At 45.4% G+C, this 18,822-nt stretch overlaps 1 protein-coding gene across 7 annotated transcripts in view; it reads right to left on the reverse strand.

Moving 5' to 3' along the window:
• Positions 1–18,706, reverse strand: part of DLEC1 (DLEC1 cilia and flagella associated protein) — a 57,278-nt gene extending 38,572 nt beyond the window's left edge. For 4 of the 7 annotated variants that reach the window (XM_019727616.2, XM_019727614.2, XM_019727613.2 and 1 more), the window contains exons 1-5: positions 11,083–18,706; positions 9,716–9,866; positions 2,547–2,657; positions 936–1,201; positions 493–713 (exon numbers count right to left, since the gene is read on the reverse strand). In XM_019727616.2, the coding sequence (XP_019583175.2) occupies positions 493–713; positions 936–1,201; positions 2,547–2,657; positions 9,716–9,866; positions 11,083–11,571 (1,238 nt within the window). In that variant the 5' untranslated portion in view covers positions 11,572–18,706. Of the gene's footprint in view, positions 1–492; positions 714–935; positions 1,202–2,546; positions 2,658–9,715; positions 9,867–10,277; positions 10,427–11,082 lie in introns of those variants that run through there. The other 3 variants (XM_019727618.2, XM_019727615.2, XM_019727617.2) reach the window with 2 other exon arrangements.
• Between the last annotated feature and the right edge of the window lie 116 nt (positions 18,707–18,822).

An 18,822-nucleotide genomic window follows, 5' to 3' on the forward strand; every position in this document is an offset into this window, starting at 1 on the left:
AAAGGTTAATAGTTTTAAGCTCATTAAAATGATTAACCCATGAAGCAACTCATTTTCTTCAGAAGGACAATTATTAAAATATAGCTAAAGACACTCTCCTAAATAAAATCACAAGTTATACTGCTTATTCGTAATTAATCAAAGTTTCAACATTTTTATTATCCAAGACATATGCACCCCAGTGGAAAGAGCACACAGCTGTAGAGTTTCCTCCCGTTTGACTCAGACCGTTCAGATGTAAACAGAGGGCCCACACTAACCTCTATTCCTCAAGACACTGGCAGGTCAGAAAAGCACAAACCCGGGACTCTGGGGATATCCAAGGACCACGTCTATGGGTAGCCCTGAAGCCCTGCTCTGTTCTCATAATGACACCCTCCCCCCGACACCAAAAGTCTAGCATCCATCATAAGCCAGACCAGACCCAGGACCTTCTGGGTTTTACTCTAAAGCGTCCGATTTTCTGAGAACACGAATCAGAGAAAGACACACCTCTGTTCCAGCTCTCTGCTCGGGACTTCTCCTCTCAGTGCTGGCTTCCTGGGAGGAAAGATGAGAGACTTGCCTCCACGTGGAGTGTTAGGAGGGAAAAACCGAGGGTTTCTCAGGAAGTGGTTCCGACTCTCCATTCTGGCAAGCAGACGTCGCTCCAATACTCTCTGTGGCACACGTAAATGGTTCATCCAGTTTTTATTCTTTGGTAGACTTGCTTTCTTTGAAACACAAAAATGTATAGAGTTAATGCCAGGCGGAGGGACTATGCGTGTTGACATCTTGGCCGGCTGCAGGACCCACGGAGGGCCAATGCAAACTCCTCGCTACTTGGCTGTGGATTGATCACAATGTCTTGTGTCACCTGGAACGCCTTCTCCTTCCTCATCTCCTTGTCCCCACAGCCTACACACATACTGCTGTGCACAGGCTTCAACACCAACCTTGACAGTCTCTCTGGTCCTGCGTTTGGCCTTTGAAGACGAGTCCCATGTCAGGCTGTCCATCGTGTAGTCTAACTCGTCTTCAAGCTTCGTGAGTGTCTTCTCGCATGAAGCTTCCCCCTTTTTGGTCAGCTCTTTCTTTGGGAGGGAACGCTTCTCAAAACTGAATGTCGGTTTCAAATATCCAGGGACTGAGGTGCCTATGGCACCAAGGAAACAAAATGAGTGAGCATACCAAGGTGAGGACGTGGATGTTCCGAAGATGACTAAATAAAACCACCAAAGCCACAGTTAGATTGGTATTTTGTCCTAAACTTTCACATATACTATACCAGGTATAATTGCTCTTCAGCATATAATGACTCCTGAAACTCATTCTATGTACTTGAGACTTAGGACTTGCGTGTTAAAATATTTGTTTGTTGTAGAACATGGTCAAAGAACATAAGTAGACCACTGTTGCGCACACACACACACACACACACACACACACACATGCATATACACATACCCCCATATGAACATCCTTTTTAAAGCTCACACAAGGAATCAGTTTGTATTAACTTTTTATACCTTTAAAAATCATCCTAAAAGGTTAAATGAGAACATTCACTGCTAGCAAGAATGCAACGAAACATTTCTTAGCACAGTGCCTGATAAATCCTCAATACATGCTAACTGCATCCTGATTTATTTGCATAAGATAGTGTGTTTCCAACTAACTTGAAAATCCTAAGTGGTTTAGTAGCCTACGACAATTGATTCTGCTGCCTCTTCCTGGTCTTATTTCTCTACATGATTCAGGTTATCAGTGGAAGTCTTTCCTCATCAACACCCTCAGTTCTCCAGATCCCAATCCTTGCACCCCAAATGCCTTCTCAGCTCCAAAGCCCCAGAGATCATCAAAGAGTCTTGCCAACTCGGACGGCCGGCGAGCTCATCTTCTGAGCCTGGTACCACTACCTCATCCTGATGTTTGGCCACAGGATCCACACCATGACTTCTCCCCATTCACAAAGTCACTCTCCCAAACATCTACCTCCCTGCTTAAGCCCACAACCCAGCTTCCCACCCCACTCATTCTCAAAAGAGCTTACCTCCCGTATCACAGGAAACTGGCCCAATCCCTATCTCTCTCTCTCTCTCTCTCACACACACACACACACACAGAACACACATAACCCTTCCTGCCTTGCCTCCCTACCCAACCTTCCTTCCATACTCAAAGGGCAAAAAATTGCTCTTGTCCTGCATGGGGTATGGGAAAACCCCTAGGGCCATGTTCCGACTCCATCTGGAATTTGCTCCCCTGCTTATCTAAGTCTTCAGACCCTCCCTCTCTCTTGGTTCATTCCAATACATTTCTAAACATTTTCATATCTCTTGGCGTTGAGCAGCTGCCAAGAGCATCATATCCCACACTGAGGAGTTGAGACTTTTGTCTTGCAGGTGTTAGGAAGTGGCATGCTCAGATTTGACCCTCCCAATATTTACTATTAAAATTAAAGAAAAGGGGGCAGGGAACCTATGAACAGGAAATGGCAGCAAAGGTGCATGCTAAAGAACTTCCCTGGAATGATATGCGTGGCTCTGAGAGTACAGAAGCTTTACCTTTAGGTGCAGAGCAAAATGGCACTGTGCCGCTGTAGTAATCGTCTGGGCAGATCAAGTGGTGTTTCTGTAGTAACTCATTGTCCACAGGCCAGCTGAAGACAGTGTTCACTACACAGAAGGGAATGAGGACAAAGGTGTTTCAAGCCAGACTGACGTTGAAGAGCCTACACCCAAACTTTCTTCCTCCACTGAGCCTAAACCATCTATCTACCAAAATTGTTTCTCAGAACCCCGGGGTTATTCTGAGATTTAAGAAACTAATCGGCAAATGTTTACCAGTCACTTAAAAGAGGCCAACTATTGGGCAAGACTGTGTTGTGGTATTAATTGAGCTAAAGTATTGTTACTCCCAGAGAGGTCTATATCCAAATAGAATGAAGACAAGTATGGTAGATTGAACAAATGGCCACAATTCTTCACCTGTCTCCGTATCCACACCCTTTGCCAGGTGACTGCAATTCTGCTACTAGAGACAGAGCTCACATCTTTACCCTTGACTGTGGCCCTGTGATGTGCTTTGGCCAATGAGATGTGGGCAGGGATTTGAAATGTGCTTGTGCAGCAGAGTTTTTCCTCTTGTTCCTTTGCCATCATCATGAGAAGAGCTTTTCTGCCCCTGAGAAGAGTTCCTGCCCCTTCACCTTGGACCCCAGCATGAATCCACATGGAGCAAACCTGAGCCCGACCTGAGCCCTACCTGCAGCCAGGAGCCAAGTTCAGCTGGACCCACAACTGGAAGTCGGCCCAACCAGCCAAACCCAGGTAGATCATGTAACCCCCAACTGACCCACAGACAAGTGAGAGAGAAAAATCTCATTTCATAGAGAACTCAACAATTAATATTTATGGTTGATGAGCCAAGAAATAGTAGTAAAGACATATTATTTAGAGGTGTCCAGAAAAATTAAAGCTAGAAATGGCCACCTTTAGCAAGTGGAGTGAGGTTGGGAGAGGAAAAGTGGAGGATTTTTTCCAATAGACTTTATTTTTTGGAGCAGTTTTAGGTTCTCAGCAAAACTGAGCAGAAGGTACAGATTTCCCATAAACTCCCTAGTCCCACATAAATACAGTCCCATTATCAAACTCCCCCACCAGAGTGGGACATGTCACAATGATGATCTTACACTGACACATCATTATCACCCAAAGTACATATTTCACATCCAGAGTTCACATTATGGTTCACTCTTGGTGGTGTTCATTCTATGGGTTTGGACAAATTTATAATGATATGTGTAGGTGGAGGATTTTCTAAACTATTTGATTTTCTTAAACCATGTATATCAATACTTTGATAAAAATTAAAGAATAAATATGATGAATGGGAATTTTGGAAGTTTTCAAACTTTGTTGCTTGTTCCATTAAGCAACATGGTGACTTAAAATGGCCTCTCCCTTTGGTGGGTCCTACAACCAAAGGTATAGGTGAGACAAGTGAAGAATACATGTTTCTCCCGTTATATATGTTAATTTCAGAATTTTGAGATTTGGCCTAGTTACGGTGATAGTCAGGGTTTAATCAATAAAACAGAAATTACATATATCATATATTAAAGGGTTTGAATGCAGGGGATTATGGAATGGGAGAAAGTCGGGGAAGCCATCATTAACAACTTCAGCGAGCAGCACTGGGGCAGGGGTTTCTCAGGAATTTATCTGGAAACTGCTCATTCATCTGCCTGCTATTGCTTCTTGAGGATACTGGCCTCCCCTTCCAAAACTCACCAAGGGCCTCTCATCAGTGACCTATCCTGGAACCATCAGGGAAAGGTGCATTCTGGGAAATGTACTCCTTGGCCTCTCCTTTGCGATACAGAGACCTCAGCAGGGAGTAGCAGCAATGCCAAGTTGAGACAATCTAGCCCAGTTCCCAAGTACTTTGGTGACGGCCGATTTGAAATATTAAAGATAAAACTTTCATACAAAGGGCAAAAGCCATGTGGGAAGGAGATACACCCTCTCTTCCGATGCCACTCTCTCCACAGTCCTCCCCCAGGGTGTGGTGGGCAGATGTTATGTCTGCAGAAGGAGGCAGTTTGTTTATCAGATATTTGGAAAGTCTCTGTCCATGTCAGGCCTGAACTGTGTACCCAGTGAGCCTTGGAAAACCCTGCACTGGCCTGTGGTCATCCGCCTCCACCTGGGAAGGGCGCCTTCCTGCGCTCACCCTATGCTCCTGGGTATGGCTCTGCAAGGAGCTGGCTCTCCCAGTCCCCAAAAGATAATGCAGAAAACTTATCAGTAAGGGGAGAGAATGAAAAGCACAAGATGTTCTGCAGAATTCTGGTCTTTCTGCCTCTGCCTGGGAGACATTTACGTATGTTTTCCACCTTGTGACATTTGTATTAGCAAACAGAGAAGGCTGTCTCCGTGCCTCAAGAAAGGTTTCAGAGGAATGTCCTCACCATCAACCATCTAAGTTATGAAAGAGATTCTGGGGTCACCTTGCCCCACATTGAGAAGAAGGGAGGGACCAAAGAGTGTCCAGGAAACTGTATTAAGGTCTCTACTTCTGCTACTTTTGAAATATTAGGTTGGTGCATAAGTAATTGCAGTTTTTGCAATTATTTTTAATCTTTTAAACCACAATTACTTGTGCACCAACCTAATAAAAGAAACATTATCAGCAGAAGGTTGAGAAACCAGAGCAGATAATGTCTGATTATAACTTAATATTATCTTGAGTAAAAAATAAAATGCAGGTCACTGAAAAAAATCTCCTGCCTGGTGTTTGTTTCTCACTTCTCAATGTTTTATTTCATTTTCATTAAAAAACAAAACAAAACAAACAAACAAACAAAAACCTAACCAATTGTTTAATCTCTCCTGATCTCTAGCCAAAAGGATCCTACCAAAGACAGAGACAGTATGTGACTCCCAGGGCTAAGAGGATCTCAGGCAATTAATAAAATTGCCTGAGAATCTGCTACCACGCTGGGGGGAAGGATTCTGATTGCTGCATGACTCTGCTGTGGTGGAAAGAGAAACAGGAGATGTGGAATCTGCGCTGAGTGTTTACTATCTAATGGGAATGGAGCCTCCGAGAGGGCAGGCCTGACATAGGATAGGACCTCATGCTCAGAGCCACACCCTAAGGGAAGTCATCTAAGCTCATGTGACATTGTGCCTGGACAATGATCCTTCCTCTTCCTCCTGATAGAAGAGATGGGTTCTGACATCAGATACACTCAAATTCAAATCTGGGTCCCAGCCCTTCTGAGCTGTGGGAATTTAGGGACGTTACTTGATCCTCTCTCTGAGTTTAGTACCTGCATATATAAAATGGAGAGAAACCTACCTCCCAGAATCAATGCAAGGATTCAATGGAATAACCTATGCAAAGCACCTCCTGCAGTATCTGGTTCCTCGCAGGACCCCGTAACTGTAATGCCTTTCTAAGCCACTGTATCTTCCACTTCTCCCTCCCTCTGGGCCACAGATATGTCGGGTCTCCCAACCGTAGAAACACTGTCCCTTCTGCCTGCTGCACTGGAAAATGAGGATTGTCAGGGAAGGAGAAGACTAGACCAAAGTCTTTGGGGAAAATAAAAGAACAAGGGCTTCTTAGAGACATGGCTGATTCCAGGTCTGGGGCAATAAATACACAAGATGAGCCTGGAACATCTGGACCATTCCAGAAAGTAAGGACGTTATCAAAGAAAATTGATGTTGTGTCAAGTGTTAGGAGTCAACTTGAAAAGTCTCCAATTTGCTGAAGATGGGAAATCAATAAGGATAACAAATATAATTGTAGTTATGAAATCCGTAAGTTCATAATAATACTTAAAACAAACTATATAAACCTCATCAGTCACCTTTGAAAGATGCTAGGGAACCAACTTATTATTTTAAAAACTGGAAAATAAAGGGAGAGAATTAATCCTGCCCATACCTTGGGGTAATCAAAGTAGTTGCTGGAAAGTTTTTCTTTATAGAAGTATTCCAGTACTACTTACATTTCATTATAATTTACAACCCCCAATGAAATAATAGATCCAGGCAAAGGCTGCGAACATCATGAAAAGAGAGACATCAAATACCATGCACCTCCAGAAGAAAGCACACAGCACCATCTATGAGGCGGTCTTGTCCCTTCCCCACCCCATCCCCCCCAAAAAAAAAATTGAACCTAAACTTCATCAACTCTCTAGAACTAATTACTGAAATGCAAGGATCATAAGAACAGATTAAACACCACAGTGTTAGCATCAGCAAAATCAGACTATGCGCAAGTCTATAGGAAAAATAACTCAATTTCTTTAACAAGTAAATTTATTAAAGAAAGAATCACCATAGAGGTGGATGATTGAAAAAAAAGTTTTCAGTGAATGCTGGTGGTGTGGTGCTGAGGCGTTGGTGAGGAGAAAGACATTGGTGAAATTTAAGAATACTTCCCACAAAATACTAATCAATTATAATTTAATTTAGAGAATTTAATGTGGAGAAGCCCCAGCAGACACCAACCTGACCAGGTGATCAAGGTTAACATCAACTGTGCCTCCTGATGGGCCAGAGTGAGGAGGGCACAACATAATTTATGTTGTGTTCCTGCCAAGAATGACTCTGAGTCTGGTCAGGAGAGAACATTAAACCCATTCTACAGAACGAAAGGCCTGTCAAGAACTTGTTAAGAGAGAGGATTCTGGGAAGATGCAGAGTAGGAAGCACCAGAAATCTGTCTCTCCATCTAGACAACAACTGCATTCGCAGAATCAGTCTAATGTAACTATTTTGGAACTCTGGAATCTATTGAAGGCTTGTAACTTCCAGGGAAAGACCTGGACAGCAAATCGTGCTTAACTTTAGCTCCTAGAACAGCAGCTTACACATCCCTCATCCCCAATTCCATAGCAGGCATCTGTGAAGATGTTTCTAGGGCAACCTGCACATAGTATGTGGAAACGTGGGTGAACAAAAAGGACCCTGTCCTCCAAAAATCGGGGATCTGTGCTGTGCTGATTACTGCTTCTGATCACAGAGGAGTAGACATCGAGGCAGCAGCCATTATTGTCGCACCTCCCCTCATTGTTGCAAATCTCTCCTCCTCCAGCTGAAGTGACTTCCTGGGAACTTAAAAGGCCAGCTCCTTAATCCCACCCATTCACCTTTCTCTTTTTCCCCTTATGGGAGCCAGATATTAAAGACCAGGACATTAGAAAACAACTGGATATATGGGGGAAATTAGAATTTGACAGTACATGCCCAAGGAAAGGCTCAGAAAAGACCTGAGAAAACCTTAAGTATACACCTCAGGCTGACCCTCAGACAGCCTACAATAATTAAAAAACAAAACAAAAAAACAAGAAGGAAATTTATAGATATAAACACATTAAAAAAAAAAACACCAAGAAATATCTTAAACCAATAATCTAGACTTAGAACTTAAAGAACTAGAAAAAGAACAAATTAAACCCAAAGCTAGCAGAAAGAAGGAAATAATGAAGATTAGAGTATAAACAAAGTAGAGAACAGAAAGATAATAAAGAAAAATCAATGAACCCAAGAACTGGTTCTTGGAAAAGATAAATAAAATGAACAAATCTTTAGCTAGATCAACTAAGAAAAAAAGAGAAAAAACTCAAATGACTAAAATCAGAAATGAAAGTGGATATATCACTACTGATTCCAAAGAAATAAAAAAGGATTATAAATGAGTACTAGGAACATTTGTTTACCAACATATTGGATAACCTAGATAAAATGGACAAATTCCTAGAAACAGAAAATCTACCAAGACTAAATCATGAAGAAACAGAAAAATCTGAAGTGATCTATAAGTAGTAAAGAGATTGACTCAGTAATCAAAAATCTCTCAAACATAACCCACAGAATGAGAGAAAACTGTAAGTCATATATCTGACAAGGGATTAATAGCCAGAATAAAGAATTCCTACAACTCAACAAGAAAATAATGGATTAAAAAAATGGGCTTAAATAGACATTTCTCCAAAGAAAATATACAAATGGCCAATATGCACATGAAAAGCTGCTCAACATCACTAACCATCAGGGAAACGCAAATCAAAACTACAGTGAGATACCAGCTCACACTCATCAGGATGGCTAGTATCAAAAACCCAGAAAATAACAGGTGTTGGCAAGAATGGGGAGAAATGGGAATTCTTGTGCACTGTTGGTGGGAATGTAAAAATGGTACAGCCACTGTGGAAACAGTATGGTGGTTTCTCAAAAAATTAAAACTAGAACTACCATGTGATCCAGCAGTTCTACTTCAGAGTATATAGCCAAAGGAATTGAAAGCAGGGTCTCAAAAAGATATTCATACACCCATGTTCATAGCAACATTACTCACAATAGCTAACACATGGAAGCGAAACAACCCAAGTGTCAATCAGTGGATGAATGGATATGTAAAATGTGGCATATACATACAACGGAATATTATTTAGCCTTAAAAAGAAAGGAAATTATAACATATGCTTCAACATGGATGAACCTCGAGGACATTACGCTAAGTGAAGTAAGCCAGTTGCAAAAAGACAAATACTGCATGATTCCACTTATATGAGGTATTTATAGTAGTGAAAATCCTAGAGACAGAAAGTAGAATGGTAGTTGTCAGGGGCTGTGGTAGGGGAGAATGGCGAGTTATTGTTTAATATGTATTTTCAATTTTACTAGATAAAAATAATTATGGAGATGAATGGTGGTGATGGCTATATATTATAAAGTATTTAATACCACTGAACTGCATGCTTAAGAATGGTTAAGATGGTAATTTTTATGTTATGCTCATTTTACCACAATAAAAAGAACTGGGAAAAAATCAAACTGTCAAGAACATGAGAGACAGGAAAGAAATCAAAGAATTGTTCCAAACGAAAAGTCTAAAAGAGACATGACAGTTATATGCCACATGACTTCCTCGAGAGCCACTGTGGGCCAGCTGGTGAAATGTGAATGGGATCTGTGCATTGGAGCTTAACGTTGCACCAATAATGATTTCTTGGCTTGGAGGATTGTATGCTGGTTATGTTGGAGAGTGTCCCTGTGGAGAGTGCTTTGTGGTCATGAAACATCATGTCTGTAACTTGCTCCCTAAATGTTTCGAGAGAGACTTGAGAGTGAGCAATGGAGCAAATACAGTAACATATTCACAGCTAGGGAATCGGGGTGAAGGGCACGCGAGAGTTCTTTATACGTACCTGGAGACAGCTTGATGAAGGGCTCCAGCGCCTGTACTTTGGCCTGGTGCATGGCCCGTTCTTTCTCCGCAAGGCTCCGTGCCTTGGCCTGAATGAGATGTCTCTCCAACATTTCAAACTCATCCAGCCGCTGCTTATAGAGTTCCCGAATCTGGCAGGTAGGTGATCAAGTGCACAGAAATATGGTGAGATCACATAGCATTACTCAACCTCGCTCAGGTATCAGGCCTTCCCGTGAAGCACAGAACAGTCACAGAGCTATAGAGACCATCTGGTCCAACCAAACATGTGAAAACTGAGAACCCCTCTCTCCTCCCCCCCCCACGAGGAAAATGGCCTAAAGGTTTCATAAGTAACAGAGGCAAGCTGGAAACCCTGTCTCCTGACTTCACAGTAAAGAGAGCTGCCATTCGAACTCTGAAATACCAAATACAAGTTAGCACACCATTGTGGTAGACAAAGGGCTATGCCACCTGGGTTCCCCTTCAAAGAAGGACTTGGTACTGAGCTTTAGGGAGGTAGTGAGCACACAGCCTCTAGCTATCAGCCCTTCAGAGTTTACCTCAGCGGCTTGAACGCACTCAGCTGAGCCTCTGTTAAAGGAGTCGCCAGCAACGTGGTCAGCAGTCAGACTCAGCAGAGAGGACTCAAGTCAGCTGCTTTCCTTACACAGATGAGGAATCAGAGCTGTGTTCCAGAGACTGGGCATGCTTCCTAAAATCTGGGCATGAATGCCTCCATTAAGACTGTGGGTTTTAATACAAGGTCAGGCACCCCAAAGGGGGGCCAGTGACTTATCTCCAGCTACCTGCCCCAAGTCATTTTATTTATACATGCTATACAGGCATACCTCGCCTTATTGGGCTTCACAGATTGTTTGCTCATTTTCACAAATCGAAGGCAAGACCCTCCACCCCCAAAAAGATTACCACTCGCTTTATTGCATACTACCTTTTTTATGGTGGTCTGGAACCAAACCCGCAATATCTCCGAGGTATGCCTGTATATAATGTGTGCACGTATGTAAAGAAAAAAAGATAGATGCTACAGAGATATGCCTGATGTGTGCAGTAGCTGTGTATCTGTATAAGTATGTGTATAGAGTGTCCTTCCACTTGAATGTCGATACATTGAGGCAGGGACTTGGCTTTTATCCAGCTGCATCCCCAGTGTCTGGAACAGTGCCTGGCACCTGACAGATGCTGACACTTGTCCAGCGGCTGAGCCCTGCAGGAGGCCGCCTTTCTGCAGCGCGTCCTGGCCACCCCCTACCCCAGCCCGGCCGCCCGTACTGTCCGCAGACACTACGCCCCGGCGTCCCGGGTGAGCACGGATAGAAAGCGCTAGGGGCCGCCGGGCAGTGTTACCTGCTGCAGTTCGTCCACGAACTCCTCGTGGTGCGCATCCTGGCTGCCGCGGGCCTTGATCAAACTCGCGCTCACGTCTTCGCCGATCACCTCGGCAGTGTACAAATTACGGAAGACGCTGGTGAGCAAGTGCGAGATGTCCTGGGTGCAACGCGAGGTGGGGCGTAGACGCAGCAGGTGCGGCTCGGGCAACGGCGAGGACCCAAGGGGCGAGAGGCGGTGGGGTCGAGTCCTGAAGCCGTAGTGGAAGGCCTCGGGGTCGGCGGGGGAGGACAGCCAGATGGACTGGCTGGGGCCGTGAATCCGGTCCAGACGCGAGGGTGGCGTCCACGTTGCCCCAGAGAACGCACAGGACCCAGACTGGTCAGACTGGCGGTCCCTGGCTCGTCCGGTCTCCATGGCAACTAAAAACGCCGCTAACTCCCGGCCACACTTCCGCTTCTGGCCCCGCCTTTTCCGTTTTGCCTCTCTCGTTTTCTGTGTCGTCATCGCCAAAATATGTCCATCATGGGCATCACCTGTATTCAGGTGAGCTTAGTGCGAGGCACCAGTGGAGAAAGGGTTAATTGCACAGCCAGAGCAGTCTGATTGCAAAACATGCTTTCCAACTACCTATCTTCATCCATCCATTTTCTAATTTGTTAAGCAATCATTAATTCGCTTATTTAATATTTATTGTGTAAAGATTCTCTTTCAGGTCTGTGCTGGGAAAGAAGTAAGAGGCTGTTTCTGCCCTCAGGGAGCTCACAGGCGTCTGTGTGTGTGTGTGTGTGTGTGTGTGTGTGTGTGTGTGTGTGTGTGTTAGGGGGAAATGGGGGGGGGGGGGACAGGAAAACAATTGCAATTTAGTGGGTTAAGGCCAAGGCAGAGATAAATGTTGGTGGTCATGGAACCACAAAGGACAGGAACTTAATCAGTCTATAGAGTGAGCACAGTGGCTTTTTGGAAGAAGTGAAGATCAATCAGAGATTCAAAAAATGGAGCAGACTCCCATTAGTCATCAAGGAAGTGGAAATTAAAACCACAATTTGAAAGCGCTACGTACTTAGTAGAATGTGCAATCAATAAATCAACAAATTCATAAAAACAAATCAACCAACCAACCAAATGCTGGTGAAGATGTGTAGAGAATTCTCATATATGCCATGGGAATACAAACTACTTCAGTAGTTCTGGAAAACAATTTGGCAGTTTCTAATAAAGTTACACATACAAATGAAATGAAAACTTACAGACACACAAAACCCTGTACACAAAAGTTGAGACAGTTGTAGTCATACTCTCCAAAAACTGGAAAAACCCAAATGTCCTAACCACTGGTGAAAGGATAAATTTTGGTACATCTATATAACAGAATACTCTCAACAATAAAGAGGAAATAGACTATTGATACAACAGCATAGATGAATTATCAAATGTGTTATGCTAGGTAAGAGAAATCATTTTCAATAGGCTATATACATACTGAATGATTCCATTTATAGGATATTCTTGAAAATGCAAAATAGAAAACAGATCAGTGATTGCCAAGAGCTGATGATAAGAACTAGTGTTGGCTCCAAAGGAGTGTGAAGAAAGTTCTTGGGGTGATGGAACTGTTCCCTATCTTGATTGTGGTGGTGGTTACAAAACTGTATGGATTTGTCAAACCTCACGGGATAGTACACTTTAAAGGGTGAATTTTACTGTATATAAATTCTATTTAAACTTGTTAAGTGAAAAAACAAAAGAAAAAAACAAAACAAAACAAAAAATGAGTAGGAGTAAGCCAGGAGAGAAGGAAAAAGGGCACTCCCTGCACCCGTTGTGCAAAAGCTGGGAGAGAGCAAAGGAAATGAAAAAAGGTCAGGAATGGCGATGATTGGAGATAGATCTAAAAGGGAAGAATTGACAAAACTTGCTGATAGATAATGGGAATGAGAGAGAAGAGGGGTCAAGGATGACTCCTAAATATCATGCGTGTGCAAACAGGTGAGTACATCCACTGAGCTGTTGGAAAGAGGACTGCTCTTGTCCAGGGCAGCAGTTTGATATCACATTGATTGCTCACAAGTGATACAACTGGACACCTTTTATTCCTGGGGTGAATCTGTGTGCCTTACAGCCTGAAACCCACTTCCTGAGATGAGCCCCAGGATGCTTGCCCACAGACCTCGCCCACTTCCGCTTCTCTTCGTTGGGCCTAGTTCCCTCCTTTGTCCTTGCAAGTAATTTTCTGTCCTCAGAGCTGGCAAGGAAGCTCTGGACTGTGTACTTGAGAGAACCCTACTCTGGCTTCCCTCCAGTCACACCCTTCTCTACAGAGAGACTAGACTACAAGGCCAAGATAACAGGCTCCATACCTCCCATCCAAGCACCGGCAACCCCCAAATTATTTGCCCAAACATCCTGACAGGGCCTGTGTAGGCCTCTTCTTTAAGGCCTTCCCCTCTATGCTAACCAGTATGTGCACTAAGGGGTAGATTTGGTGGAGGGAGCTTGGGCAAGTGGGCTGGTTTGTCCAATTGTCTGCAAGCATGCAAGGTCCCCAATAGTGCAAACGGATCTGTGGGGGGAAGAGAAGTGGACCAGTCTGGGGGCCCTCCATTGCTCTAATATTAGGAGTGGGCCTGCACAAAGTGGGTGATCCTGCTAGGAGCACTTCTACTTGAGGAGGCTCCCTAGCCCCCTTCCCTGTCTTAGGAAAGAACAGGACAATGGATTCTTGCCATCACTTTTGGCCTCTACATCCTGTCTCCAAACAACCTGAGTAGATCACAGAGGGTCTGACCCAGCCTAGGAGATGTCTCCCATTTTTCTGACCCTTCCTATTCTCTGGCTTCAATCCCCTCTGCTCTGTCTAGGCCAAGGTCTCCAGCAATCCTCCAATTCCTCCAATGGCAGCGGACACTCCTCTGTCCTCATCTTCCTGGACGTTTCAGCAGTATCTACTGTTGCCCTTTCCCTTTTAATGACGCACTCTCTTCCCTTGCTTTCCCCTTTCTTCTGTGCTTCCCGTCTCCACCCTTTCTCCCTTTTCTACGGAGATACTCGGATAAGCTGGATGCAACCCTGATTCCACTGTACCCAGCATTCAATTTCTTTGCGCTTTGACTAAGCGGATAAATGAATGGTTCAAACCCTGCACCAGTAACAAAGGGTTCGGACCATCTTTGAACCACTTGCCAGCCCTCTCCACTATGAGAAATTCGTCAGCACAAAGGGAATTTCTTGAGCTGCCTTCTTCATTTTATTACCTGTTCTGCTGATCAGAATTTTTGTTTGTTTATCTCTGGGTTCCCACACACATTTTTTGGCCTTTAAACGGTTTTACTTTTAAATTTCAAGTTATACATCATCACGGTGAAAGAAAAAAATCAAATAGTATATAAAAAATAAAAAGTGTCTTGCTCTCTGTCCCTTTCCTCGGATTCTTTCTGTATCCTTCCAGCTATTTTTCTGCCTGTACCAACACCAATATCTATAGTTTAAAAAAAAAATTGTTTAAAGCACAAGTAACATTACATTATATTACACATTACACACACACACACACACACACACACATATTCCAGCCATTTGTTTTCTTTCACTTATGTTCTATAGCAACTCACAGAGGACTGTTTGGGTCTGTTTGTTTTTTTACACAGATGCAAGGGAATCCACTGTATGGAAATATAAGTTATTTAACCATGTCTCTGATAATGAACTTTACCTTTTACAGTGTTTCTGTATATAATATACATACAATATAGAATTAGATAATATCCTAGAATTTCTTGGCTAAAGGGTATGTACATTTTAATATCTGAAATATTACCAAATTGTCCTCCAGATAGATTATCCCAGAGAAGATTCCCACCAGGTTTATGTGGGGGCTTATGGACATTTTAAACACGCTTTGAACCATATCCCAAATTTTATCCCTAGCCCACATCTCCCTCCAAGACTCCAGACTTGTACATCATCTTGAACTTGACGTCTTACCTTGGATGTTTAGTTACCTTAAACTTAACGTGTCCAAAATAGAGCACATGCTCCTCTTCAGCCTTCCCCATGTCAGTTGTGACAACTCCCTCCTTCCAGCAGCCCAGGCCAAAAGCTTGGAGTCATCCTCGACTTCTCTCTTTCTCTCACGGCCCCCACCAGTAACTCCTGTGGGCACTAACATCAAGTGTATCCAGGATCCTACCACTTCTCACGAACCCCACTCCCACCACCCAGGTCCGAGCCACCGTCCTCTCTCATCTGAATTACTGCAATGCCTCCTTACTGGGCTCCCTTCTTCAGCCCTTGTCTCTCCATACTTCTTTCAGAAGCCAAATTGATTCTTTTAAAACATAAGTCAAGTGTGTCCCTCCTCAGCTTGAAACTTCCAAGTGCTCCCCATTTTTCCCAGAGTAAAAGTGGAAGCCCTTAGATGGCCCAACAGGACCTGGTCCCCATTACCTCTCTATCTTCTCCTATTACGTCTCTCTGTCACTCCCTCTGCTCCAGACACACCGGCCTCTTTCTGGTCCTCCAAAAACAGCAGACACACGCCTTCCTCATGGCCTTGGCACTGCCTGGAATCCTCTTCGCCAGGCATGTGTGAATGGCCCACTCTCTCCCCTCCTTCAAGTCTTTGCTCAAATGTCACTTTCCTCAGAAGATCCAGCCTGACCAACCTATTTAAAATTTAACCCTCTCCATTCCTGAATTCCCTTACTCTTTTTAAATTGTCTTTATACCTAATATGCTAAACAATTTACTTCTTATGTTTATTACAGTGTCTCTTTTCTTTCCATTAGAATTTAAGCTCCATGAAGGCAGAGGGTTTGGGTACATTTTGTTCACGGATGATTCCCAAGCTTCTAGATCAGTGCTCGGCACACAGTAGGTGCTGAAGAAATATTTGTTGACTAAATAAAATAGAACTGTTGTCAAACTGGAGGTTCAGTGTCTTTTTCAGTTCACACACTCCTTAAGTGTACCTCCTCCCTCAGGTGGCCTGGGCTGTACCTCTTCTCTCAGATGAGAGTCTGAGGGCCAGTCTCCTGATTATTCCTCCACCCCAAGTACTAGACTCTGCCTGTGGGGTGGGAATGAGCATTGGGACTTAGTCCACAGTGAAATAAATATCTCAGTTACATTCACAAATGAATGCACAATAAAATCCCACAAATATAATTACAAAAAAGTAACCCCCAATCGTCCTGTACTGTCCTGGGATTACCCATGAGCCCAGAAACCTTGTGGTCGTCATGGCATCCTGGATCCCTGCAGTCAGGAGTGTCTTCCTTGCATGATCTGAGCACCCTCACTTTGCCACAGCTGCTCCCTTGGGAGAGGCAGCCTTCACTTTTCCTCCTCGATTTGGGTCCTGGACCCTCTGGAGGGAGTTCAGATGGAGTTTTCCAGCCCTCGCAAGCATCGGGCATGCCCTTGGACCAAGAGCCTCTGACCACCGGGATCAGTAGAGGAGCCTAGGGAGGGGACAGCTGTGGAGAGAGGGGATTCCAGCGTGTGTCTGTCCAGCAGGCATTTATGCACACCAGCTAATCGACATCTGTTATTTTAGTTGATTCTGAAAAGGATTGCAGCTCCCAACTGTAGAGCTCAGAGAGGTGGTGGGGCTTGCTCCAAGTCTCACAGCAGGAAACTGCAGAGCCAAGATTTAAATAGCTCCTCATCCCCCACGCCCAGGACAGGGGCTCCCAAGAGGAGGAGAGAGCAGAATAAACCTGTTCACCTCACCTGACTTGCCTAGGTTTGTTTCTGGGGGAGGGAGATTGGGCAAGACCAGAAGCACACCTGGAACCTGACTGTCCTGAAAGTTGGCATTCTTGGGTTGATCCTTCCCCATAACCAGAGACCACAGTGGTGGAATGGTCAAGGGAAGTGACTTCAGGTACTCACGGGCCCTAACACTAGGTGCCACTTGTCTCCAGTCATCCCGGAAGTCCCCTCCACCCCTCCCCCCTCCCCATACACACCTTGAAGACAGGATGGTCAGCTGGGGGTTGTGAGATGCCTGAAACTCCACCATGAGGCAATTAGTCTTTGGGCAGGCATGGCTTTTCTGTGCACCCAACTGAGCCTGCTGAAAGCCCTATGAGTCACCAGGATCTCAGAGCATCTTGTAAAGGTAACTAAGAGCTGGGTAATTTAGATGCCTGGCCAGGGCTGGGCTCACCGAGGGCCCTGGGAGTTTAGGCAGAGGAAGAAGAATCCAGCAATTTTGTACAAAACCTCTTGCTGGGCCCTCCAGGTCCTCCACACATGGAGACAGTCATAATCACCACACAGGCTTACACCCAGTGAAAACAAGCACTGTGCCTCCCAGCCTGTGTGTGAAAGGTGGACAAAGGAGAGGAGAGTACTGGACTGTGAGCTGACGCACAGGTCTGAGCAGAAGCTCTGAGCTTCTTTCAGCAGGGTGTGGCTCAGCCCTCTCTTCTAGCACAACCTGGTTTCACGTGTCAACTCTGAGTCAGACAAGCCCATCCTGCCCAACAACCCTGCCCAGGAAGGAGGCTTCAGTTCCTCTGCCTGGGCCAGAGGCCAGAAGAGGGCCTGTGTGAGATGGGTTTGGGGTATGCCAAGGAAGAGCCTGGCCCCCACCAGGGGCAACTGAGGCAAAGGGAGAGATGACGGTCCCAAATAGTGACCTGGTTTGGGGGTTGGGGTTCAGAGCTGGGAGATTGAAATAAATAAGAATGATGCTGGAGATGAAGCCAAGTCAAGACATACCCTGGGGTTGCTTACATCCCTTCCGGAGATATTCAAAGTTACTTAGGCCAGGTTGTACTGGAAGAAGAGGGGCTTCCTCCAGAAAGGGTCCTAAAGGCTTCTGCCAGACTCTCACATTGGCTTTATAAGCCCAGGAGGCCTAAGTGATTCACTGGGCCCAGCACCCCTCATCCTGGGAAGCCCTCTGGGGTCTCTCCCAAAGCGTGGTGGGCAGTAGGATCTCTGGACTTTCCCTGGGGGGGTTCTGGATACCCTATAAAAAGAATGTCTGGGTTGCAAGAGTTAAAGGTGGGAGTGTGTGTGTGTGGTGGGGTCCACATAAGGGACCCTTGCCTAGACAGCTCCTTGGGAGCCCACCCAAAGCATGGACCCTGGGAATGTCACCCAACCCCAGATCCTACACCTGTCAGCCACTCTGCTGCACAGATGGCCAGGAGTTTAGGTTGTGGGGGTCTCAAAGGTGAGCTCCCTGCACTGGCTTGCTGTGAGCTTTCTTCTCCCCAACCCCACCCAAGTCCTCACCAATGTCGCTCCTGGGGTTAGAAACTTCCCAGAGAAAGGGGAGGAGACCCTCCTTCCGACAAGATCCAGACATTCCTCTCCGAAGCCATGCACCCATTTTGCAGAAAGGAAAGCAGACCTGCAGGGAGCTGCGAATGGACGCCTGGACACGGAGGGCCCCTTTCGCAGCAGCCCAGCTGGGCGTCGGACTTTACGCGGTCCCTTCCCCGGGATGACAACAGATTCTTTGGAGCATCACCCCAAACCCAGCGAGGCGCCCACAGGCAGGGCGTGGGGCCCGGCCGCCCGAGGTAATGACAGGGCCCGCGGCCTGTGGGTGGCAGCAGCCAACGGATCCGGCTATTTCTGGCCAGGGCGCGCCTACCCTCCAGGGGCCAGGGTTAGGCAGACTTCCCAGCCCCTACTCTGTCCTCCCACCCCGATCCCCAGGAGGGGGCGGGGAGAGACGCGAGTTGACGAATCCGGGGGGCGGGGGCGCAGGCGGGCGGGGGGCGGGGCAGTGTCCCA

The sequence above is a fragment of the Rhinolophus sinicus genome, linkage group LG10 (assembly GCF_036562045.2).
Source record: "Rhinolophus sinicus isolate RSC01 linkage group LG10, ASM3656204v1, whole genome shotgun sequence".
NCBI lineage: Eukaryota > Metazoa > Chordata > Mammalia > Chiroptera > Rhinolophidae > Rhinolophus > Rhinolophus sinicus.